The following is a 25282-nucleotide window of genomic DNA, read 5'->3' as shown; positions in this document are numbered from 1 at the left end:
TTGGTTATTCTTAGGATCACATAGACTAACTAAGTATCAACTAAATACGTATGCAGCATTCTTCCTGATAAACGAACATCTTTTCGAATTGTTCGTTGGATGTTGGGACAGTAAATTGGATGCATGTCTGATTAATAAGAAAGTGAAAATTTCTGGCACGACTCTTCAAGATTTTCAGAACGACAGAGATTAGTTTTCTAGCTCGCCAATGGATGGCGTCACTTGTCCATATGTACAATGTATGCATGTACATACTTACTTATATGTATACATACATGATATGCAAAGTAAGCCCAACAATGAATGAACAAGTTGGTTAATGCGATGTAAAGAAATTAATTTTGAAAACATCTGAAGAAAACAAAAACAATAAGGGAAAAGAATAAAAACGCGTAAACGTTAATTTAGAAAATGTTCGGTTAATCCGCAAATATTTGGTTAATTATTGTAATAAATAAAGCAATGGGAAATAGAGAAGAAAGCCGGCTGAAAAAGGAAAGAGGAAAAATATTGAGAAGCTTTGTAGAGATAAGAAAAGAGAAGGAACGATGGGTATTGTTTGACGAAGGAGCGGAGCTAAGGGGACAGGTAAAATCGGTAGGACGGAATGGAAGCGGTCGTTCAAGCGGTCACAACGCCCGAAAGCCGCCGCTTTATTTCCTTTTTTCTGACTGACTGATGCGAAAAAGGTTGAAGGCTAAGGATTCGAAGGTAACTCAGCTCGCGTTTTCTTCGTTGTTCCTCCTTGGTTATTTTGTTGAGAAGAATAGGTCCGGTAAGGTTTATGAGGATCGCACCGATCGGTGCGAGAAACAGCATGGTCAGGACGGACACTTTAACCACGTCGACAGCCAACTCGATCATCCGACCGTTTGCTCGATGTCGAACTCGTTCGTACGCCATTGGTGCCATAGCCGCCTTGAAGTTTCGCAAACGACTAATCTCGCTTGTATGTATGTACTTACAGTATCAAGTGATAGAGTATAGCTCAATATAGCTCTCAATAGAGGTACATGTAAACGCAGTACCTGTAGGGTGCCTTTCGGTAGCCAACAGACGATCACAAACAGCCGTTCTTTCCACGTAAACGGACTCCGGAAGCTGGCGAAGAGGATAGTAAGACTTCGTACCTGGTCGATAACAAGTAACAAGTAACAAGTAACAAGTAACAAGAACAGGGGAATATGTCGAGGAATACGTATGTATGTATGTAGAACTTACCGATAGCCCAATTAGGATGCACAATAGATGGAGGCTTAATCTAGACAAGGTCCAATGGTTAAAATTAATGTCGGCGCCGATTACTCCAACTAAAATCGGTTGCACCAACTGCCAAAGGATATAGGTCGCCTGCCGAAATGGAGCCGTCTGAAAGTTGAAAGACAAACGATCGAAAGGTTTACCTTTTTCCTGAAAGATAAAAGTGGCGAGCTATCGATCGTACCTAACTTACGTCGAAAGAATCAGACAAGATTTTCCAACCGGTGATGGCGATAAACGATAGAACCATGCTGGCCAAGAATCCTCCACCCGAGATGGATATTTCCGCCATGGCCGTGGTACACATCAGAGAGGCAGATACCAGGCATATGATGCGATAACTGGTCGCGTATTTCTAGACAATTTTCATAGTTGGTGTGAAAGAAAAAGTAACATATGTATACTCACGTAGCTACGATGTGGGAAAAAGACGAAGAAAATGCCTAAGCAAAGACCCGTTCCGATTCCCAGTAACGTGTCACGAAGGCCAGCGGGTATGTAAGACCACCATTCCGATTTTTCTTGATCTGAAAATCGGTAACAGATCCAATTAATCTAGTTAATCTAATTAAATGTGAGTAAATAAAAAAAGATAGAGAAAAGAGGAGTGGGAATAATACCGTTGGAAAAAAGGTTGGTGTAGCAGACGGCAAACAGAGAGATCATGTGCACGTTGTCGATGCAAGCAGCGGTGCAGAGTATCGCGGCGAGTCCTTTGTCCTCCCCGTAACCTCGTTCGGCCAAAGCTAGGACACAGTTGACCGTCACTACCGGCGACATGCAGGCGAGTATCGTTCTTCGTGTGGACAGGAAGAAAGAGAGAGGAAGCAAGTGAGAAATGGGAATTCGTTAATCGGAAATCGGAAATCGGAAATCGCAAATCGCAAGTTATAACTCACCCGGTCATAAAAGACCAGTTCCAAGAATAGAATAAAACGTATCTACAGAACAGGGTGACTCCAAACATCTCCATCGTGCAAGGTATGATGGCCAAGCTGATTAGGAAGATCGGGTTCCTCTTCAGGCTGGTGGTAGACAATTGAAGTCCTGCTCGTATCGCGACAAAGGTCAGACAAAAGGTTCGAATTTTAGCGGTGTTTGCGACACCGAGCTCCTCCTGGATGTTGAACAGTCCAGTATTACGAACGATTAGACCGGCTAACAGCATCCCGAATACCGGAGGAAGATTCAAGTACGGGATCGAGGATAAAGAGCGACCGAGGAAAGAGGAAAATATAACGAGAACGTATAAACCGAAACCATCGTTGGTCGGCAGCATCGTATCGCCCAGTAGGAAATACAAGAATGCCCAGACGATCGTCGCGAGTGCCATGTTGCTGGTCGTCGAGAAGAAATGGGCCCATGTCACGTGCCGTCCCAAGTATCTCGATACGGGTTCCGTTACCAGCAACTCTCGTATCACAGGACTACACACGGTTATTCGATGGCAACACGTCATATCATCTTGCTCTAGCTTCTTTGAATCCCCGTCCAAGTTGGAATTCGAATCCGAGTCGAAATTCGAATCCGGGTTTGCCTTTGAATGCCTGCTAGAATCTGTACGCTCTTCGGAATCCTCTCCCGACTCCTCCTTGCGATCTCGCTTCCACAAAGCCATTGCTTCCTGCCCGTATGATTAGATTCTACTCTTTTTCCGAATATACATATAGTACATAGATAGACTTACATATGTATTTCCAGCTGGAAAACTTGACAAGATTAACCTTTTCTTTCACCGTTTTGTTGATCGTTCGATTAATAACAAATGCGAATCGATTCGATTGTCGCCTGTTTCGATCTTTCTAACGAGGTGGTAACGATAACGATAACGATACTTTTCAATTCCCTTTATAGTCTTTTCGTGGTAAGGACTGTTTGCGCGCTCGCCAATTGGTTCACCCTCGCCTCGGTTCGTATGCCCCGAAATATGCCCTACTGGTATTTAATCCAAGAGTTGTTTAATCCAGAAGAAGGTTGCCTTACAGTTTCGGCTGCTGTGACAACGACAGTTAATCGCATCGCTTGGTTCCTTGTAATTTCGAGCGAAAAAGTGTCGAGCAATTTGGAAAGGTGCCGTTGTCGGGTCTTTGACCGGAGCCGAGCACTTAAATCGACGGTATTGGATTTGTGTCTGGCTGGGAAAATAGCACTCTTGGAAAATGAATATCTATTTTGGTTGTTGAAGCGACGTAGTCACTCGTACCAATATGTAGGTAGTCGGACGTCAAGTGGATTTCAGGTTATTGAACCTGCTCATTGATCCTTTTCCGTGCACCGACACATTCGCGTCGTTACCGCGACCAGGTGAACGCTTTTACCTACCACCGACGCGACGCAAAGCGACGCAAAGCGACGCCTGCCTTCGTTCGTAGACGCCTGCCTTTCGTCAATGTCGCCACTCGTATCGGTATCGGCCAACTCACGGCCGATTTCTGCCGCTTTTTCGCACCATTTCCCTTACCTCCTCTATTTTTATTACCATTACCATTTCCATTTCCAGTTCCAGTTTCCTCGTCTACCTATGCGTTGCTCTTTCTTATATCGTTTCTTGCCTAAAAATGTTCAATTTTACACTCGAGCGTTTTCTATTTCCCCTTTTCGTGTCAGATTGGCGGACAAAGTCGCTAAAACTCAACGACCATCGGTGTACGCTCGAGAAAGTAGACTCTCGCTGTAAAATGCAGAAATTCGATCGCTAGACATACCGACAGAGACATATGTATGTAAATACATATATTCGATAGGCAAAGTCGAGTCGAGCTAATGGACGCGTCAAACCTTCTAGTGTTTTACTTTTCGTCACCTCGACGACTCACCACTACTGTTGCCAATTCCTGAAACCTTTTTTGCATTCCCGTTTACGAGATTGCACAATATTCAAGTTACAATAGTTGAACAAAGCGAGATTATTTCTAGACAATTTACGCGCATCTGTTGACTGGTTGACGAGTAAACTGTCGCAATGCGCCGCGTTCGCGTCGCGTCGTTCAATTCAGCGAGACAGCTATCAAATAATGAGAGAGTGCAAACATTGACACGTTCAACTATTTTCCACGGCTAACTAGTTCTGATTAATTATAAATTACACGTTACCGTGCTTTCATCAAGCAAATGTATCCTTTTTTTAGGGGAAACAAGAGGAATTCTTTCGAAAGATTTGAAATTGGTTATCGGCACTTGCGCCCATAGACCGCCATCGACGTATCTCGTCTGTCATGCTTCGGCTCTGTTCACCTCGCCCTATTCGTCCATCTCGCGTTTTGTTTCTCCTTTCGTCTCTATCCAGCCATCCCCTTTGTCTCCCTTTGTCTGTCCGTTAACGAAAGATTCTCTTTATGCGCCTCAACTGGTTACCGTCTCGATGCAACTCGCTTCCTACCTAACCATTAGGTAACATTATTTCCTATACGTAACTACGTAGTAGGACGTTCAATGCCGATCGGTTCTCCTTTACCCATTCCTGAGCCTTTTCGATTTACGACTAGTACGGTTTGCGCTTTTATTTCTTACAATCTAGTTCGCTTAGTTTATCAGAGTGGATGTTGATCTTAACAGAGAGGAAAAAAAAAAAGTGTAAGAAAGAAGAGGAAAAGGAAAGATAGGGAGATAGGGAGATAGGGAGAAAGGGAGAGAGGAGAGGAAGGTTAGGGAGAAAAAAACGAGCGAAAGAGGCTTTTCTTCTTTTGATGCGCCTACTTAGCGTGTACGGGTCCGTGTTTCGTGTCGTGTCGTGTGCGCGTGGAAAGAGTACCCTCGAAACTGGCCGTAACGACCGGTAACCCCATCCTAAACGAAGCCTTAAAGAGGGAAGAAGGGCAGGGTAACCGTGTAACAAGAGGCTGTGCAAAGGGGTTGAAGAGTCGCGAAACCATGAAGGGGAAGCACGAGCGACGTCTACGAGTACGACGTGACGTGGCTGTATTGTAACTGGAGAGTTTTCTTGCACTCGTCATCCGTCGCTCTTCAGGCTTGCACGTAAAACTGTTTTCCGCGACTCGTTCTGCCTCCGTCTGCTTCTCGTCTGATCCTCATCGAACGATTTAGCAATTTAACGTCTCCTTTTCTACCGTCCCAATCGAAAATATTGACGGATGAGTTAAGGAATTAATAAAAAAGCACACTACTATTTTTACACCGCTTGTTTGACACGAGACGGCCTTTACACCTTTACAGTACCTTATTTTCCATCTTCTCCTCTCTGATACTGTAAATGTTTAACCTAAGTATATGCCAAGTTTCCCTTCGAACAAACTCCAGGCTTCGCTTCGAGTAGCTTCCTTTCAGTTGTTTCCATGGCGACCGATATAGAATCATCGTGGCAAGCTTGGAAAGCTTGGCAAGCTTGGCAAACTCGCAATGGATGTAACAAAGTTCATTTTCTCTTCCGTCATTTCCTTTTTTCCCTTCCTGCCCCTCTGCTGATTCATCTAATTTCGTGGCCAAACTCCTTTCGGTTACCCTCCATTTAAGTACCTGCCTCCCTATTATCTAGCTACTTTTTTCTATCTGTCCGTATGTCTGTTCGATATCGTCCTCTTTCCCTTCCAGTAGAATACATAATAAGAGAGGCGACGCGACACTATTATGCACTGGTATCTGCGTTACCAGAGTACATCTCGTACAATGTGCTCGTTTTTCAAGTACGCGTCGCTATAGGCTTACTTTGCTAGTCTGATAGCTAATTCGATTGACATAACGTAATTATCGGTCGCTGTTAATTAGTTCTCGTTTGCCGCAGCAACTAGAAACTGGAAAGTGGAAAGTGGAAAGTGGAAACTGGGAAGACGAAATAAGGGCAACGTCGCCGGAATAATTTCAATGCGTCGCGTCGCGTCGCGTCGGCCGTTGCCTCTTTAGCTGAGATTACTTTCAACGCGAATTGTTCTCTACGAAATTCCTCCTTGAAAAATTAAATAGAAAGTAGAAGAAATTTGTATTGGTTCGTAGGAAACGCTTGGTTATGTTGCCGGCTTACACCGATTCCAATCAATTTGGACTTGATTGAGAATGAAAATTTTCATGCCAGATTCGACAAAAAGAGAAAAAAAGAAAAAGAGAAAAAGAGAAAAAGAGAAAAATGAAGTAAAGTTAAATTGCGTTCAGTCGATTCGAATCGATTCAGATTCGAGTCGGATCAGATGCAATTCGAGTTGGGTCGGGTCGAGTCGGGTCGAGTCGGGTCGGATCGATATTCCTGGCTGCGTGTGTCTTTAAGGCGAGCTACCACACCGTACCTGCAACAGCTGGTTAAAGGGTCCGCTTCCATCATCCTTTGCTTTCTTCTTTTCTCCATTTTCACTGTCCGCGTCCGTTTAATACTTACGATTAAATAAATGAAATAAAAGAAAACAAAACGTTGTTCTTTCGTTCGTATCGAGCAGAAGAATAGTAAGAAAAATTAAAAAATAAACACAGAACAGCTGGGTGGTGGTCTGTATCGATTTGTACCTAGATATTTTGAGGGAGTAACAAGCAAACCGTAGTTGTATTAATAAACCTGCTGGTTACGGTTACGGTTACCGTCTACTTTCGCCTAATAATGTGTCCTCCGTACGCGTTCGCTTTTCTTCCTTTTCTTTCTTTTTTCCCTTTTTCCCTTTTTCCCTTTTTCTTCTGTCAAGTAGGAACGAACATCGTGTCCAGTGCGGATAGCTGGTTCGTTATTCTTTTCCTTGTATATCTACGGTGAACAACGAACTCGGTATACCTTAGGAATACTAGACAATAACTCTTTTGTCTATGGTTGAAGGCGCGTAGAGGAGGAATATTACAACGCCGCTAGATTATTACAAAGGTTGTCTGGTAAAGAAAACTCATGAGACGGATATCGTCCTCTCTGCGTCTCTGCGTTGGATACGATTCTTCAGCGAACCGTGTGCCGTGGTTCGAGTTTGCGTACTCGAAACTATTTCAACATTTTCTTTGAAATTCATCAACCCACCAGATTGTTTGCAACGTAATAGGAGAACATGTAGAGTAGCATGGAGTAAATTTTGTTGACGTATCAAAATTAGAGTCACGTATGAGTCGTCGAAGTGAAGAAGGTGAAGAAGGTGAAGAAGGTGAAGAAGGTGAAGAAGGTGAAGAAGGGAAAAAGGCAAAGGGCGAGACCAGGAGGGAGAGAACGAACCGAGAGCAAACGGTCGAGTAGCAAGTTTCAGGATGAAAATTTTATGCGAATCCTTTCCGGTCTATCTTACCTTACCTTTTACGTCTATCTTCGGCTAGCTACTATAACGTTCAACTGCCAAAGAAAAATATTCGATGATGATTCAACTAGTCGAAAAGTCATTGCTCTATGAAGGAACACGATAAAAGTCATCCAACATGATTACACGGAAACATGACTGGATTCGTGCGTAGGTAGAGGTCTATGTCCGATTAACTGTTCTGTAATTTCTGATGAAACTTGAACGGGCGTAACATAGTTTATGTTAGGAAGGGAAAGATTTGATTCGATTCGATTCGATTCGATTCGATTCGATTCGATACGATTAGATTCGATTCGATTCGATTCGATTCGATTCGAATTGAGCGTCTCTAAAAGCTTTAGATATAAAGTTGGCGCGGCAGAGGTAGCGCCTCTACGCGGCTAGGCAGTTCTTCTCTCTACACTCTACACTACACTCTACGTTATAGGTGTTGTATAGCGATCGGGTGTTTGGCCGTTTGGCCGTTTGGCCGGTCGGTCGCGCGGGCGCACTTGCTTTTCCTTGCTGCTAAGTTGGCAACCAGTGGCGCGACGCGGTACGTAGCTTTGCGTTTGCCAGTCACCGACAAAGCTTCAGCGTATACGCGTCCGCTTCCAAAGCAATTTGTAGCCGCGATCGGTGACGTTTTTTGCCATTGGAATTGAAATTATAGCCTTGACGCGCCACCATAAAACGCTATTTAAAGGATCGTTGGACGGAACGCGAGCGAATCTCACGAATAACATCCAAACATGTCGAGAACAGTTCTGGAAGTATATCGATCCGCCGTCGTTCAGGTGAAGTGAATACGAAGAACGCGTAGTTGTGTAGAATTGTGTAGCGTCGTCGTCGTCGTCGTCGTCGTCGTCGTTGCCACCGCCGCCGCCGCCGCCGCCGCTGCCTCCGCCGTTGCCATCGCCGTCGTCGCGTCATTCCGCGCCATTCGGTGATTTGTTTTGACATGTGTGTGTTCTGCCATATTGGATTATTACATCAAATTCCAAGAAAAGAACAGGCGCGAGTTTCGCGCTGAACAGGTACAAGAAACTTTGCTTTCTCGTTAGCGTTGCCAAAAAGCAATCTCGAGGGACGAGTGTCATTGCGTTATTTGCGATCGTTTAATCTCGATGAAAATCTATGATAAAAAGTAATTGCGTTGCTGTATTCCCAACCACCGTACGATATACATACTACGTGTTTATGACTCGTCTCGATACATCGATTCGTGTCAAGGCTCGCCAGTTCGTTCGGTATTTGCTTAATAATTTCGCGCCTCGATAAATTGTACGACAGAAAGTGACCATTCAAGATTCCATATAATTGTATGGTACGGGAGTAGTGTATATACATAGTACGCGACAGTAACTGACAGAAACTCGTCGTCGTCGTCGTCGTCGTCGTCGCGTCGATTCGGATTCGTCAAACGAATCTTTACTTTCCTTCTCCTTTCTATGCTTCTTACAGTTAGTCTGGCCAAGATCCATCAGTACTAGTATACACACGTATTGTAGTATCTACTTACTTATTATACATACATATACGCGAACTTGGGAGCGCGCGCGCCTTACAGTGTACTCTTGCGCACTCTCGCGCACTCTCGCGCACTGTCGCCAAATGAATAGGAAAATAATATTTTTTTGTCATTTCTTCTTTCTTTCGAAGAAATTTGTGAAAAAGCATTGTACGCAAGTCAAATTTCAGATAGATAAGGAAGAAAGGGAAGTTTGTGGGGTAAAGGAGGAAAAGGCTGTTCTACTCTTCTTCAGCGACTAGTTTCGCAACTGTAATTACCGCGTCGGCTGTCAATGATTTAATCGGTACAATGGCTTACGTAATATGTATAATTATTGGCTAGTCGCACGAGTTGGTCATCGTGATTCATCTTATGTTATGTCTGCTTTTACTGTAGATGTCTGGCAATTTTTATGAGGATATCTTACATTTGTATAATAATATCGTAATCGACTCCATTGCTATAGGTACAATGGAATATCGAGATAGTCACGATCGTAAATCGTAAATCGTAAATCGTAAATTGTAAAGGAGTATCCCTGGTGTGGAAAAAAAGAAGGCGCAAGCATTGAACGTGACCCGATTTACACGGGTTATTCTTAGGTGTATACCCGTACGTTTCGTAACGCGTTTAACACCCACGCGCAAAAGCGAATCACCGATAGAACGTGGCTGTTCTTTCCTCCCTTCCCTGCTCTATCAATTTTCGATACGCGTCCACGATAAAAGCTCGTTAATTTACCAGTAGCCCTGAGACCTATTCTCTCTCATCTCCTACCGTACAGCGTTAGTTGGATGTTAGTTGGACGTTAGCTTGCCGCCAACTGCCGCTAATATAATATCACGTACCTACTTACATATAATACATGTAGTACATGTAGTACATGTAGTACATGTAGTACAACGGTTAACGTTGCATCGAACAATCGATGCTTCCGGCTCTGGTTTATTGCGTACAAAATAAAACTTTACCCATCTTATTGTTGCCAACGTACTTGTTGCGCCTCGTTTGCAAATTCAGAATTCGGACAAAGAGCATGGACCGAATTTGTAATTTGCATCTTGACGAAAATGACTAAGACCGTCGAAAGATGTATCATATCGGTATACAATATCGGTGCTCGGCTGTGATTACGTGGCATAGCAGGAAGAAAGAAACTGGCGTGAATCAGTTCATAGGTTCACATTGTCGGGGGGGTAAAAGGACAAAGAGGAGCAATTCACTATTCGAGAAAAGTGTAAGAGCTGGTAACGAAGCGGTGCTGACGAACGAAACGGTGAAACGCGAATGTTGCCGTTGCAACTATGCCAGTCTCCGTCAGAAGATGTGGGAACGTTGTGTCATGTGTTTCGCACAACTTTGTTTCTTCTCTTTCTTCCTCTTCTACACTGTGTGATTACCTGCCTTTTTTCATTGAATTACAATTTTCTTGGAAAGAAACAACGAGAAAAGGATAAGAGAAGGTAAGGTAAGGGGTATCAATCGAGTTGCTTATTCTTTCCACCTGGATTGCGTCAGTCTCGAATTTAGCGTGGGTATCGGTAAAGCAAACTACGCAATAAGAAGGTGACGCGAGCTAGTATCGCCAGTACTATTGACAATCAACCGATTCCCGAATTAAACGAAAAACTTCCTCTGCTTTTCACTCGGTCGACTTGCTTATGTAACGTTACCACCTGTTTCCTCTATCTATCGTCTATCGAAAGCATTAGTTTTGCCAATTGATTCGCAGCGATTCTTCTCCAGCAAATATCGATTCCATCTGCTTTCGTTGCCGGAACAAAAGAGTCGAGAATGGAGCCGAATCGTTGCTTGTACGCTTTCAAGTATACATATAGGCACAACTACGTAAAGTAGGGCAAATACACCTACTCGCGTGGAGAAGTGTAACGAAGGAAATTACACGGTCTATAACGTGCCACCACGTACCTATCTAATTCTAAATAAACTTGTCATCGAACCGAAGAGATTCGTTGCGTTGCGTTGCTTTACAATTCTACATATGTTGTACATATGTATATAACACCTTTCGCAGCCCTACGAATAAAATGGATTTATCCAGCGATAGAAACAGGGAATGGCGGAGGACGAAACTAAACTAAACGAAAAATGGAATCGCTTTCTGGGAAAACGTTCGTTTTGCGTTCGTTTTGCGTTCGTTTCCAGGCAAATATCGATTCTCCACAGACACCGCTCCTAACCGTACACTTTCAAACGTTCTCCAAAGGTTATTCGGCTCGTTGATTCAGCATAACTTTGCGCGACACCCTCCTCCACTGGATTACGGCCAGATGTCGTATCGGACGCGAGCAAAGGTGAAATGAAAATTTGAAAATGATCGAGAGGAAGAGGATGAACTGGAGCGAGGAAAATTAAGAGATTAAGTGGATCGAGGAGAAGGAACGTTCTACGAGGTAACGACGTTACCAAGATCGAGACGATGCGCGATGGAATCGAAAATTGGAATAAGCCAAGAGCGTCGCGTCGCGTCCCGTCAACTCGAAAATTGTCGCGCAGAAATTCCGTTTCGTTTCATTATTACCGTCTAGGCTATAATACTGTTTCGAACGATGGACAGAGAAAATAGGGGATCATCCAAGTTTTTACTTCGATGAGACAAGCTAAAGAAAAGGCATATACTGGAAAAGATGATGATGATGATGATGGTGCAGATGGGCGAGACAAGTGGTCCATTAGGCATTATGTTTCGTCGTATCACGATAAAGCTTTGCCGAATGTCTGCACCTTCTAATTTAGGTATTCACGAAATCGCTGCTCGAAAGCTCCATTACCAGTTATCTACCGTAGGAAGCTCAACTTGAAGCGATTATATGTACATATATCTTTCGTTTAGAATCACGATTAACGAGGAATAGAGCGAATCGATGCAAAGTCAAAGTCAAAGTCAAAGTCAAAGTAATTTCGTTTAAACGAATTTTCAACGTTATCAGCGAAAAGATTAAGGAGAAAGAAGAAAGTATCGGTTGTCGGGGTGAGCAAGGTAGAAAATGTTGATGATGCAATGGAAAGTGCAAGGTTAGCTTGCGTCGACGTGCAAGTCGAACAGACGGACGTGCGCTATGCGTCATGGATGGATAGACAGAGACGAGCGCGTGCTTCGAGGTTGCTCTCGTAAAATATGCAAGCTGCAATCACGTCCGTTGAATAGAAAAGGTCAGGAACAGAGAGAAGGAAAAAAAGTTGGGTAAGGGATGGCGAACAAGAACGAGAGAGGGTAGTTGCGAAGCGAAACGTGGAAAGGGGAGAAATGGGAAGAATAGCAAGTGGGGGATGATAGCAACGCACTCGGGGTAGAAGGAGAATTGTGAACAGAGACAGATAGCGATGAGGAAAAAAGGGGTTCGAAGAGTAGTAGGAGGGCGAGAGGGTAAAGGGTTTTGGAAAAACGTTTTGAAGAGCAGCGATCGTAATACTGCTGAAACTGCCAGAGTCCCTCTTCGACTCGGTCTGCCACGTTTGCAAAAAATTTTCATAACCAACCGATCTACCCTTGCGATTTCGTGCCACGACTTCTTTTGCCACTCTACCACCTACTCTCTTACTGCGTAACAGCTACGCTACGCCATCGCGGATAAACCGGTTAAACCTAATCGATACATTCGATGCTTCTCGTTTGCCGCGATAAATAGTTACCTCGTCTTTGTCTTCTGCCGAAAACGTTCAACAGTCAGCTATGAAAATTCACAGAATGCTTGGCTTGTTTCAGGTCGGGGGCGGTCAATGCCCGATGGCGTGGACTGGAACGCAACGCTGGAGAAATCCTGCTCCAGAGTAAGTAGATCTTTTCTCCAGAGTAAAATCGCATAAAAGAGTCGTGTCGATGTCGATGTCGATGTCGATGTCGACATTGACCTTTGTTCGATTCGATCCTACCTTGACGAAATGCGACAAGAAATTGGTTAAGTATAATAAAATAGATGAGAAAGGATGAGAAAGAGAAGAAGGGAGCTTGTTTCCAGTGCAAAATCGATATGTATATACGGTACTCTGCTGTTCGAGGGAAGGCGCAAGACCAGAGTCTTGTCAGACTCGAGCATCTTTCATCAAAGACAGTCTCGATTGGATCCTCTCCCGTACTTATTACGAATAATCGAGGATCGCCTCTAAAGAAATTCTGCATCGTCAGCGTTATTTACTCTTAATGATTCCTACAGAATCACGACGCGGTGCACGCTATCGATTTTCTCTATCTGCCTATGTGGAAATGGTGAAACGTAATAGCACGCGTTACGTTACTCCGTACCGTATTGCACCACCTGTTTCTCTCCCTCTCTCTCTGTGTCTTTCCTTCACATTTTTTCGAAACTTTCTCGTTGACTTTTCAATCTATCGGTCGCTGGATCGCGATATAAGCGATATAAGCGATATAAGCGCGACTAAACCGGATGGATTAATGATCGGTTATTGTCTATCTGTAGAAGGGAATAAAATCGGCCTCGGTATCTGGAATAGAAATGAAAAGAAGATAAAGAGAGAACGGTGTATCGGACAGCAGACCAATTAACTACTTAGGGCGGCTTTCATTCGGCTGGTCAATCGATTCATCGGCCGGATCGATTCGGGGTGAATAACTTTTCTAGTCGCGGGCGATACCGATGCTCCGTCGAATCTATCACCGAGATGGATGCGTTCCTTTCCGCTCGTTACACTCTTTTCATGCTCGGTCAATTACTAGCCAACCTCGCGAATCGCTTATGTCGCTTATGCTTATTCGTTTTCATTTCCATCTCCATCTCGATGGATAAATAGGAAAAAGCGGGGGTAGAAGAGGAGGACTGTGATATCTGAGAAAACTCGTTCGTCTAGTCTAGTGAATCGTGAATCGTGAATCGTGACACGTTGATAGATAGAAAGTCGAACTTTGATAGATTTTCTGATACATGAAAAGCGTCCACAGTCTGATACATACATAATATAATCGATGTTGCAAGTGGCGGTATAATTATAAGGTGTGCATACCGAGAAGCAAGTTCAACGGCCCTGCAGCTAGAGATTTCGTATACTGGCGATAGCTCGAGCCGATGTCGGTTTATTCGATAATTGACAGCAATGAAAATCCTGCTAGACACTGGCAATTGCATTATCTCGGAAAGCTTCGCTCTTAACGTTAAATCCATTCTCAGATAATTGGGTAAACGAGACAAGTCAACGTGACGCGCTTTTCTATCAATTAATTACGCTAGATATTGCTCAGATATTTCTCGGATTAGAGAAATCCGATAGTAATCGATATCTTTCTATCTTTTCTGTATTATACCAACCTCTGGCCGGTGCGATGCTTTGGAGTTGAGTCTGGATATACGAGATTATGCTATTAGCTGACGCGTTAACGCGATTTGCTTAGCCGCCCCGTAAGGGTTATCATCTCGTTAGAAGATGAATTAATCCGCGCCGCGGTTCATTTGCTCGAGAAAGCAAAAAGTTAGTGGGGCTGAAAGATGGAAGAAAGGAATTGGATTGTACAATTTTCGTCCAGTTACGATAACTATAACTGAGGAGAACAGCTGAGCAGCCCGACGATGTAATTAGGTTCGGTAATAAAGCAAGATATTACCGGCACACCCATACCCAACCCATGCTAATGGCGAACAATTGCACACCCATCGCATCGCATCGCATCGCATCGCATCGCGCATCCTTTTATAATCTTAATCGATATCCTTTTATTCGTAATTAATTAGGTACCCCTATTACGTATCTTTCCTATTTCCTCCTGTAAAATTCACTCGATCTGGAGGGTTGTCACCGTATGTAACCCATTCTTGGCGAAGCGAAAGGATTCGATAGGGGCAACCGTGTGCCGCGCTATCCATCCTGTTGCCTAGGTACTTTATACATATATAGGTGTATAGGTGCGCGACGCAGGACACGCGTATCGACCACTGACCCACATTCGAAAACGGCTGCGCCGTTCGATATTCGCCGATTCATTCTATTAGATACATATGTAGGTATACTCGTATATGGTCCATCGTTTAGTTTGCATGCGTCTAGACACTTACTTACCTACCTACATATCGCGTAAAAAATTCAATTTCCTTCTCTCGATTTTTCATCTCGAGTTGTTTTCGCTTTGAAAACCCATTCTCGATAGCTACAATTATCCAGCGACACTTTTCTTTCTCGTTGCTCTTCGTAACGCGTTTCTCTCGCTCTACTGCTTCGAAATTCCCGTCAAATTTTTGACGAGTGAAAAGGATTCTAATTAGAGAAAATCAATGTCGTTGCTCTCTTTTTGCACGTTCATTTTTCATTATCGTCGAGAAACCATGCTTCAACGATTTAGCGAATAAACTCGAATTCTAGAGTAGAATTATTACGGAACGATCGAGGTAGTAGCGGTCAAGAGTTTTCTGACCATCGTATCCGTTAACGTTTAGTCAAAGTAGTTTATTTGTTGCTGTTTTAATGCGGATAAACTAAAAAGAAAAAGCGATAAAAGCGTAAATCGTATTGGAAGAAGAAATGTATTGGATATCCAGATAGTAGTAAGTTTGCATCGTTTAAACCGGAGAAAGCAGAAAAGTGTACATCGTCGACGCGTAAGACTCGCTGGCAAAAAGAAGTAGTCGCGATTTTTATTGCAGTCGGCTTTCGGCCAATTGCGATCATGAATTATGAATGAAACGGTAACGAGCTTGACGACAAGCTGTTCCGTAAGGGCGTTGAAAAGCCGAGCAGAGAACACCGTAGACGAGGAAGGAAAGCGGGCTGGATTTGTGCGCTTTTGTTCCGCCTCTAAAACATTTGGCTTTCGGCAAACTCTCGAAAGCGCGTCCATTCTCAATCCATTCTCTTTCCTTTCGTTTCGTTTCGTTTCGTTATTCGGCCATCGGTTTTCTCGCGGTGCTTGTACGGATCTTACTTTCTCTTCGTTTCCTCTCCGATGCTTGATCCATCTAACATTCAATATTTGAAATAGTGTGAAATTTCTACTTAAAGGTTGAAACGGTAGCAGTACATACTCGATCTTGATTGAAAAAGTAACGAGAGGGAGGGAAAGTGATAGTGGTTAGATGGTATAACTGGAAAAGTGCGCTTTCTCTAGTCACTGTAGCTGATCGTCTCGATATTTCGAGGATAATTAATGATCAACATAGTTAGTTATCGAAACGGAGCAAAGACCGCATTGCGTCAGTAGGTGCCACTTTGCAACTTTACCCGCCGACGCGACGCACCCTTCGCGTTCTCGCTTGCCACCACTTTCGCCACCACCCTCAACTACCGCCTCTCTTCTACCACTTTCTTCTTCTCTGCTCCTTTCGATTCCTTCTGATCGTCGTCGTCGTTCTTTTGAACACACTCTATCTACCGAAATTTCGGAGGTTGGTATCGAGATCCGAAAACGGACAGTTTTAATTTTTCAATTTTTCAATTTTTCAATTTTTCAAGTTTTCGATCAACGCAATGAACTAAGTGAAATCGATTGTTAAGCACAATCTCTATAGAATCGAACGATACATTTGTTCCAGAGGTGACGATGTGCAGCGATCGATCGAGCTGTTGGACAAAGTGCTGTCAGAGTACGACGAGCACGAAACAGAGGGCGAAGGCGGTGGAGGCGTCGTCGGTGTCGGCGTCAGCGTCAGCGTCGGCGTCGGCGTCGGAATCGGTGTCGGAAGTGGCGGCAACGGAGGCGGGACCGGCACAGGCGTTGGAGATTGTGGCAGCAGCACGGAACCGAATATTGGTCTCACACCCGACGACGAAAGTCCGTCCTTAGGTATTTTTTCCTTCTCTTTTCTTCCTTAATCTTTTACTCGATCCAATTCCACTTCTGCTTTCGCTTCTACTTTATATTCAGAAATTCCAAACTTTGATGCTTGATCCTCGATCCTCGCGATTCAGTTAGATACCTAATGTTGAAAAATGCTATAGCGTTATCGTGGCTGAAGGTGTGTAGTTGGCCGACGATGAGAAAATCGTGTTTCAACGATCGACACGAAAAGTTGGCGAGAAGCCGCGTAAAAAGTAGAATTTCATTCAGTATATCGAGTTAGTAGGAGTAAAAGCGTACAATGTATCGACAGGACATCAATCCGAGGACGACGGTTACATGAGCATGAATGGACGGAAGGCAAAGATGGCACTGGTAGCGTTACGTCCAGTTCCGGATTGTCCAGAGCCTCAGGATCTCGTTGGAATATCCAGGCAACAATTTCCTCCGCCACCGGAGGAAGCCGAGCGAATTATCTCCACTTTGTTACCGATGTAAGTTTTCAGTTTTCGATATCGCCAGTTTCGAGGAGGAATCTTGCTAGCCAAGCTGGCTGCACGTATCGGTATGTTCAGGGTATCGCCTGGAAATTCGTCCAAGAGAACCGGTCGTTCGGCCGATCGTCGAAATGGACGACATCAATGGATGATGGCTATGCAAGATAGCATACGACAAGGAAACGGTGCCGCGATTACCACTCAAACCACTCTCGTGAGTATTCGATGAGCCGTGTTTCGAAGGACGTTTCGGACGAATCGATCCGATCGAGACACGGCCTTCTAGTCTAATCCAATGTAGCTGAATTGTATTTTCGCGCAGCCCAAAACGCGACACCAGAGACCGTATGGATGGGAGAACGGTCACGGTAGCGAACCCCTCAAACTCGCTCATCCTCCGAGCCCTCCGAGCAAATTTGCCAGCTTGCCTTACGACGGCAAGATATCGTTCGGATGGATTCCGCCGAGGACCAATCCGACTACCGTCGAGAAACACCGCGAGGTTAAACGTCGATCATCCGAAGAGGAGGAGGAGGAGGAAGATGAGAACGGAGTCGAGAGAGAAAAGAAGCGGTTCGAGAAAGATCGCGCTTCCCATTTGCGAAAGCAACGTCAGAATAATGAGATGACAAAATCGAGTAGCGTGGAAGATCGGCTACTGATGAATCATCAACGAAACGTCGATGAAAATGAAGGAAACGATCGAAATGATCGAACAAGAACAGACTCGGACTCGAGCGAGGGTAGATTTTCGAGAAACTCAGAGTCCGAGAGATCCTCGATCCCTCGTTCCAGTTCGGTCAGCGTCGAGAGATTCTCGATGCGAGCCACCTGCGATTCGTCCGACTTCTCCAGAGCCAATTCAACCTCCAACGAAAGATTTCACTCGGATTTCTCGATAGCCGTGGCCAGCGCCAGCTCCAACGATCGCGTCTCCATGCCGACCTCTGATCCTTTCTCGATTCGAAACTTGGATTTTGTCTCGTACTCTCTGCCGAACCGAGCCGACTCGAGTGAAAGATTTTCCGCCCCGACCTCGGACAGATACTCCGAGGAACGATATTCCGACATGTTCTCGACCAGAAACTCGGATTTCTCCACCCGAAATTCAACCGACTTTCGAACCCAGTCCGAGGAGGAACGATTCTCGGACGACTCTTTGGAAGAACTTTTGCCTCCTCCTCCTCCTCCTCCTCCTCCTCCGATCAGCAAGAGACATTCGATCGCTTGGGAAGTGCCCTTGGAAGACGATCCCCTTTACGCTCCTGGAAGCACCAAGGTGATCGGTAGGAGACGACGAAAGAGCAGCGACGTATCCAGTAAGTTTTCAACTTTCATCGTCTCTTATTGTTAGATGATTTCGCCTCGAAAGCGAAAATGATTGCGATTGAAATTTTCAGGCGTCGGTTCCGCGTCGAAATTACGCGACCTGGACGATGAGTGGCAGGACCCACGACTTTCCACCACCGACGACGATCTGGTATCACCGTACTCGGATTCCTCGACGAACGAGCTCGATCAAATACGACCGGAAGCTTTCACGAAAAACGGCACTTACGTGATACGTCGCGGTCGAAAGAAGGAAAGGAAAGGACTGCCGAAAGCCCCTAGCAAAACGAAAAGCTTGTCCTTTGAAAACACCGAGAAGAATCGGTTGTCCGAGGTGAAACGATACTCGAGCACCTTCGACAACATCAAAAGTCTTTTAAGGGAGAAGAAACTGGAAGCAACCAACGATCATCCACCGAATCAAGTCGAATTCGCTTCGTCCCTCCTTCCTCCCGATCTGGTCAGAGTGATCTCGCTTCCAGCGATCAACGACCAAGAAGCCGACGACGATCGAGGACAACTCGAGGTGACGGTAGAAGAAGAGGAAACGTCGGATCTAGACTCGGACAAGGATAAAAAGAGGCGCGAAGAGGTAGTCGAGCAGCTGGCGCGATTTTCCTCTTCGGGCTTCGCCGCCTCGTTCTCCTTGTCGTTGTCGTTGTCGTTGTCGACCACCGTGGACGACGAGAACGATCGTAACCAAGAAAACGTCCAACGAATCGGTACCACCTGCAACGGAGGAACATCTCTGTCGGCCTCCAACAGTTACTCGAAAGGATTCGCTCGAGAGGAACAGCCGAGCGCGAAAAAGTCTTCCAATTGTAGTAGCCTGGCCGTCCTCGGTAGCGAACATCGACTAGCCTCGAAAATACCTGTCAACCTTTTGATCGAAGACCAGATCGTAAAGAAAGCGTTAAAGGAGAATCGTCGGCAACTGGAAAAAGTAAGCGACGCTATCAAGGAGATCGAAAGCGTTAAGAACAGCGAATCGTACAGTGAGAACAAACGATGGAAAACCACCGATGGAAAACATCCAACCAAGAGGAACAGTCTCGAGATCGATCAGAACGAACGACAATCGATCGACGATGTAAACTTACAGGCAGAAGAAGCCCGCGCGAAAAAACAACGAGACTCGGACAACTCGGTTGATTCGGACGCGGACACGGACGCGGACGCGGACGCGGACGCTTCCAAGGCCAGCCCGAAAACAGAAAATTTTGACGGAAGAAGAGCAAACGGAACGGACGTTCATTCTTCAGGGAGAAGATCGCGACAGAAGACAAGTGCCGTTAACGCCGCAGTCGCTGTCGCTGTCGCTGTCGAAAATCATAGAAACGATCAGAAAGAAATCGAGAATGTGATCGACGCTATTCTCCAAGATTCGAAAAATACAGATTTTCAGGTAAACGGTTGTAAACTGTGTAAACTCTGTTGTTGAGTTTATGACGAAAGCTACTCTGACGTTTCCAGGTGAGCGTCGAGGTTCTAGAATTTCCACCATTACCACCTTCACCCGTCGAAGAAGCGGACGAGGAAAGCTCGGATATAGGACAAACCGGTCTAACTGCTCCGAAAGCTAAAAGCCATAACAACCGAACGATGGAGTACAGGCCTAGAGTTCCACCGCATCGTGCTGCCCCACTTGCTTCTTCCTCCGATTCCAAAGATCACTTTCAAACCTCTCTCAACACTAGATCCATGGACGCTGGATTTTCGCGGGGTAGGCGTAGTACACCTACCGCCGGAAATTCCACCAGACGAGAGGTGGGTTTCTTAAACTTGTCTCTTTTATTTTTATTTTCACTTAACCGTAACGCTGCAAAGAGAAACGAATTCGCGTACCTAAACGACGGAAATCGGAAAAGAAACCGATGAATAGACGAAAGCGAGATGCGGCCAATGTTGTAAATGAAATGGATTTAAGCTAATAGCAACTGCGTTGAAGCTCGTTAGGTATTCGAGGTGGTACGCAGAAATACGTGCTTGCGCGTCTCTTTCAAAGTTTCCGTTTGAAAAGAGCAGGAGGAGGAGGAGGAGGAGGAGGAGGAGGTTGCGTTTCAAACAAATTCACCGTATTTCCATTCGCGTTGTTAGAGCCTTTTCAGTCTGGCTGGCGTCCCACCGTCTCCCTAAAACGACTATCCTCCAAGATCGAACCGAACGTCGAGCGTAAGTAGTAAGTAGGAGGTAGGAAGTAGAAAGCTTATCGACAACTTACTTCCGCGCCAAAAATACTAAACCTACCTAAGATTCCAATAAAAAGGAAGCATCGAACAAATCTTCCTTCAGTAAAATGAATTTACTACATAAGTATCGAATCTAACACTGACGCGCCGTGCCGTGTCAAGCAGAATCGATTTCTCTTTAATTTCCTTCGCGTCGCGTCGCGTCGACTCGGGTCGACGAAACGACCGATCGAATAGAACAGTGCCGACGACACTGGCCTACGATAGGAGAAATCAAGTAGATTAGAGTTGCGACCAGGGGGATCTTAATTACATTGCTAGCTGATGCTGCCAATTGAAATTATGCTTTTCCATCCAATAAGCTCGATCGATCGATAAAGAAACAAGTTTCTTTCACTGTTAAATACACGAGCAACGAATTTAGATTTCTAGATAATCGAAAGCAATGGAGGTTGTCTATGACGACAAGCTTTTCTATTACAGTAAAAGCTGGATATATGCAAGAAACATTGGGACCCAGACGTTGCATATATCCAGCCGAGGTGTCGATTCTGGGCATTTAATGTTTCATATATCCAGCCGAGGTGTCGATTCTGGGCATTTAATGTTTCATATATCCAGCCGAGGTGTCGATTCTGGGCATTTAAACGTTGCATATATCCAGTAGAGGTGTCGATTCTGCGTCCGTACACATCGTTTGTATTCAGCCCCGATACCTGTTCTACGTTCGTACACAACATGCGACGTGTTGCATGTTGCATGTTGCGTGTTTGATGCATCTTTGGTGTACGGCCTGCCTTATGTTTGGTGTCATTTTAATCAGAAAAATCTCACAAATGCGTTAGTAAAAGTTTCATTAAGAAAAAGTTAAAAATAAAAAGGTTTTATCGCTCAATTAGTATTAGTCACACCGATATTACGGTCGGATCATATTACACGGTTTCCTCGTCGAGCGGCTTGGTTCGCCTAGGGGGATCCCCCCAAGTGGAGGAGATAGCGATGTTGCACTTAACCAAGTACTCTTTCGTTACATTTATCCAGGTTTTACTGTATTAACGATTGTCTGTAGCAAATACCGGTGGAAAGACGTACTCTACCTACGGATTTACCCGGACCTTCGCGGCGACGACCTTTCACGAAAAGGCACTCACCGTCGACCGAGCCGTGCGCGTCTTCCGATGGAAGTGCTACCGCCACGGCAATTGCAAATGGTCATGGAAGTGGAAATGGAAATGGAAATGGAAATGGAAATGGAAATGGAAATGGAAACGGAAGCAGCAACGGAGCTTGTAGTAGCGGTGGTGGTAATGGTGGAACCTCCACCACGAACAACGTGGCGACCGGTTCCGGGATGCAGACTTCTTGTTCCCTTCCGGAAACTCCTGTTTTCGCTAGAGGCAGCGACATTCCTAGAACTCCTCAACATGCAAACAACTCGACGCAAATGCGTCGACAACCTGGTTGGTACGCTCCAACCACCGCTACCACCGGGTAAGACTACTCGCATTCTCTTCTGAACGGTTCTGAACGGTTCTGAACGGTTCTGAACGGTTCTGAACGATATTGTTCTAACGCCAAGCTACATACTAATACTATTATACGTATTACCTGGTTATCTTGATGCCATTTTATATTAATTAGGCTAATATTATTACATTGTATCTGGGCGATGCTCGCTGCGAATAGGTATCGACGAAACAATCCAGGTTTGGAACAGGCGATAATCGGTACGGAGTTGCTCCGATTAGCGGGTGGTCCGAGTCGAGGATGGTATCCGACCAGGAAGGCGAATCAACCACGACCGGCTTCGATCGAGCATCTGGAGCGGCTGAACAACGCGTACGACGCACGGCTAGTCGGAACCGGGGACCAGAGGAAACCGCTCACTTTGCCTACAAACATCACACCGAACAAATACTTCGGCCAAAGTAAGCACAGCTCCGCCTCCAGTACTCGCGAGGCGCTACGCAGGGTCACTAGCTTGCTCATCAAGAAAGGTAAGCGCTGGAATTTGCGCTATTACGACCAGTTCCACGCGAGCTCAAACACGAGTGATCAATCGATCGATACCCGAAAATTTTCAACTTGTTTTCTGCGTGACCTTTCGTGGCACTGAGTGTCACCGATTCTATTCTACTTTAATCCTTTCGATAGATTACCTCTTTAAGTCTCTTCTTTATCTTATTCCGCCTTTGAATCGTAAAAAGACACTATTCTAACGCGAACGTATATACATTCGCTATGACAGAGAATAGTCTCTTAGTTTCCTCGCATCCGCTATTGCTGCTTCGTTTCCCTTTCTTTTTCTTTACTTTTATGACTTTTGCATTTCTTTGCATCGCTATAATGACGCGTCGCCCCGAATTGACGATTGCTTTAGGTTCATTTGGAAAATCCTGGGTAACGTTCATTTTGTATTAGCACCGAATAAAGTTCGCAACACTTCCAGTAGATGGCCAACAGGCCACGTGTTACGAGTCGAGCATTTCTTCGATAAAGTGCTTCCATCTAGTGCAAGTTAGCCAACTAGTTACGCGGATAGAAACTAACCGACCTTGAAAATATGAACACACCGACAACGTTCGGAGGAACAAGGCCTTATCCGCGTTACACGTCGTCGCCGATTTCTACGTTTCCACAGTCCTTCCCTTTTGGTAGGTTATTCGAAACGCGAATAAGTTGCCTTTTATACCCCCCTCCCTTCGTCGAGACCTTGATAAAATGATAAGAACGTGCATTTTCGAACGTTTCACGTTTGCGTTTACAATGCGTTGCGCCGGCCGGTTAAAGAAGCAAAGAAACCAATATAAGGTTTAAGAATGGCAAGTGTTAAAAATTGGATAAAAAAGTAAGGACGTTGTGGGTGCGCAAGCTCTCCTAACGCTCGTCCTCTCGTTATTGATTCGAGAAACAAGAAAGAAAGGGAATTTCTCATTGATATTATAATAGTTCGATGTGTCGATCAAGGTTACGAGAGGTCGAGCGTTAAGTTTTCGTCCGGATTGAAAGAGAAGATGGGCGCGTCGCGTCGCGTCGCGTCGCGTTGCAGATCAATACTCATCCGCGCAAAGCCAACGATCGCTCGCGAGTCGTATTCCGGTACTTTTTTAATCGTCGCCAAAATTCATGCAAATTGACTGTATGGCAATTTGCAATTTGCAATTTACTTTACTTTACTTTACTTTAATTTTCCCCGGTTCGGAAAAAAAGGATGCACTTTTACATCCTGTTTCCTTCGGGCGGCGTACTTTGGGGACTTTACTGTCCCCTTTTGCCCAACGAACATTTTCGGCCATGCGCGCCTTTTTTCAAATCTCATTCCCTTTTGCATTTTACATTGTTTCATACATTTGCCATACTTTTACAATTTTTTGCTTCAGTCTCTCTGTGTGTCCCCCTTTAGTCGCCTCTTACGACAGGCAGGGGATACCGTGGCCGTATTCTAATCCCCCCGAGCCACAGGGGTGCAATTTGCAATTTAGTATGCATCGCATTCGTACGTTTTTGAAAGGTTGCGAATTCGGTGGATCGAGTAGTAACGCAGTTGCGCTCAAACGCGATCGAAGGCGCGCGCATGACCCTGTACATACATACATACATACATCGAGTTTTATCGTCGTCAGTTATTTATTTATAGAACGTCGCGGTATCGATACCCTGAAAAAGCGCTTCCGCGCATGCGGAAACACGCAAAGGAAAACTCTTCCTCCTTTGAAATGCTCGTTAACCTTCCTAGGGTGGTTTTCTATTTCAAATTCTTTTTTTAATTTTAAGGAACGCATTAACCGCGTTAAGAGAAAATTAGTAGGTACTGGTAGAAACAAAATACACGATGCGACGAAGCGCAAGCGCGAAACGCTGAGAAAGATGAAACGCTGTTCCAAAGCGGAATTAAGCCGCGTTGTCGCGTTCGTTTAACAATTATTTGAGTGTGTAAATGAAATGGTAACCAAGACAAGCTAAGGGATGTTTTCGGTGCGGTTAGTAAGTTGGGCGGTGGGAAGGTAGGTAGGTAGGTAGGTAGGTAGGTAGGTAGGTAGGTAGGTAGGTATGTAGGTAGGTAGGTAGGTAGAGTAGTAAGCTGAACACGTTAGCGGCAGAAAGTAGGAATGGAACGTATGGGAAGCCGGAAGGGCATGGAAGGGGTGACTAGCTTGTCCGACAGCGGGGTGGTGGTGGTGGTGGGTGATGGCAATCGTTATTCCCGTCTGCTAGTCTGTCTAGCAACCCTGCCTGGTCGAGCAAACGCTGCCCCTACCAAAGCGTCACGGTCCTGCGTTCACCGGAACAACAGTCTTTCAACCTAATGAAAAATATCCACCTACTACCATCCTTTATCCCCAGTTTTCTTATCTTCTTGTCACCACTCCTTCCTCCTTCTCTATTTCCTTCCTTTTGCTCTTGTTTCAGAGAAAAAAAGGGATCGATCGTATTGCTGCAGTCAGCACGACGCGACTGTCGAATCATGTCCAATTTCATTCCAACGGTTCACGTAAAAATTTACCTGAATATTATTACCGATATTTCTACTTGTACATGTAACATGTAACATGTAACATGTAGGT

The 25282-nt window shown here is 45.0% G+C and overlaps 2 protein-coding genes across 7 annotated transcripts in view; one reads left to right on the top strand and one right to left on the bottom strand.

Annotated features, from left to right (window-relative positions):
- Positions 1 to 126: 126 nt before the first annotated feature.
- LOC117606429 (sodium/hydrogen exchanger 9B1) lies at positions 127 to 7705 on the bottom strand. 2 transcript variants are annotated; one of them, XM_076689426.1, is made up of 9 exons: positions 4077 to 7705; positions 2948 to 3931; positions 2160 to 2884; positions 1881 to 2056; positions 1669 to 1787; positions 1454 to 1615; positions 1222 to 1368; positions 1029 to 1130; positions 127 to 918 (listed from the first exon to the last, which is right to left on the bottom strand). In XM_076689426.1, exons 3-9 carry the CDS (start codon positions 2876 to 2878, stop codon positions 622 to 624), a joined length of 1722 nt encoding a protein of 573 aa, XP_076545541.1. In that variant the 5' UTR covers positions 2879 to 2884; positions 2948 to 3931; positions 4077 to 7705; the 3' UTR covers positions 127 to 621. The 2 variants fall into 2 exon arrangements, with proteins under 2 accessions (XP_076545541.1, XP_034184731.2); XM_034328840.2 differs by having other exon boundaries at positions 2948 to 5323; positions 5437 to 7705.
- Positions 7706 to 8020: 315 nt separating this feature from the next.
- The window catches only part of LOC117606413 (uncharacterized), a 26871-nt gene continuing 9609 nt past the window's right edge, over positions 8021 to 25282 (top strand). For 2 of the 5 annotated variants that reach the window (XR_004581960.2, XM_034328799.2), the window contains exons 1-10: positions 8021 to 8488; positions 12692 to 12756; positions 16458 to 16708; positions 17016 to 17196; positions 17278 to 17413; positions 17522 to 18518; positions 18600 to 19933; positions 20002 to 20295; positions 21787 to 22208; positions 22404 to 22714. Coding sequence is in view for 4 of the 5 variants with exons in the window: in XM_034328799.2 (XP_034184690.2) it covers positions 12713 to 12756; positions 16458 to 16708; positions 17016 to 17196; positions 17278 to 17413; positions 17522 to 18518; positions 18600 to 19933; positions 20002 to 20295; positions 21787 to 22208; positions 22404 to 22714 (3970 nt within the window). In the remaining variant the exon portion in view is untranslated. The remainder of the gene's footprint in view (positions 8489 to 12691; positions 12757 to 16457; positions 16709 to 17015; positions 17197 to 17277; positions 17414 to 17521; positions 18519 to 18599; positions 19934 to 20001; positions 20296 to 21786; positions 22209 to 22403; positions 22715 to 25282) is intronic. The other 3 variants (XM_034328800.2, XM_034328801.2, XM_034328803.2) reach the window with 3 other exon arrangements.

Source organism: Osmia lignaria, chromosome 8 (assembly GCF_051020975.1).
Source record: "Osmia lignaria lignaria isolate PbOS001 chromosome 8, iyOsmLign1, whole genome shotgun sequence".
In the NCBI taxonomy this organism is placed as follows: domain Eukaryota; kingdom Metazoa; phylum Arthropoda; class Insecta; order Hymenoptera; family Megachilidae; genus Osmia; species Osmia lignaria.
Note: the sequence above shows the minus strand (reverse complement) of the source record. Positions and strands in the feature narration are given on the sequence as shown.

Coding starts and splice junctions, on each gene's coding strand:
- LOC117606429 (XM_076689426.1), bottom strand. CDS start 2,878: ATGGCTTTGTGGAAGCGAGATCGCAAGGAGGAGTCGGGAGAGGATTCC. Junction 1,369..1,453: donor TCTTGTCTGATTCTTTCGAC/GTAAGTTAGGTA, acceptor TTCAACTTTCAG/ACGGCTCCATTTCGGCAGGC. Junction 1,131..1,221: donor GCATCCTAATTGGGCTATCG/GTAAGTTCTACA, acceptor GTTATCGACCAG/GTACGAAGTCTTACTATCCT.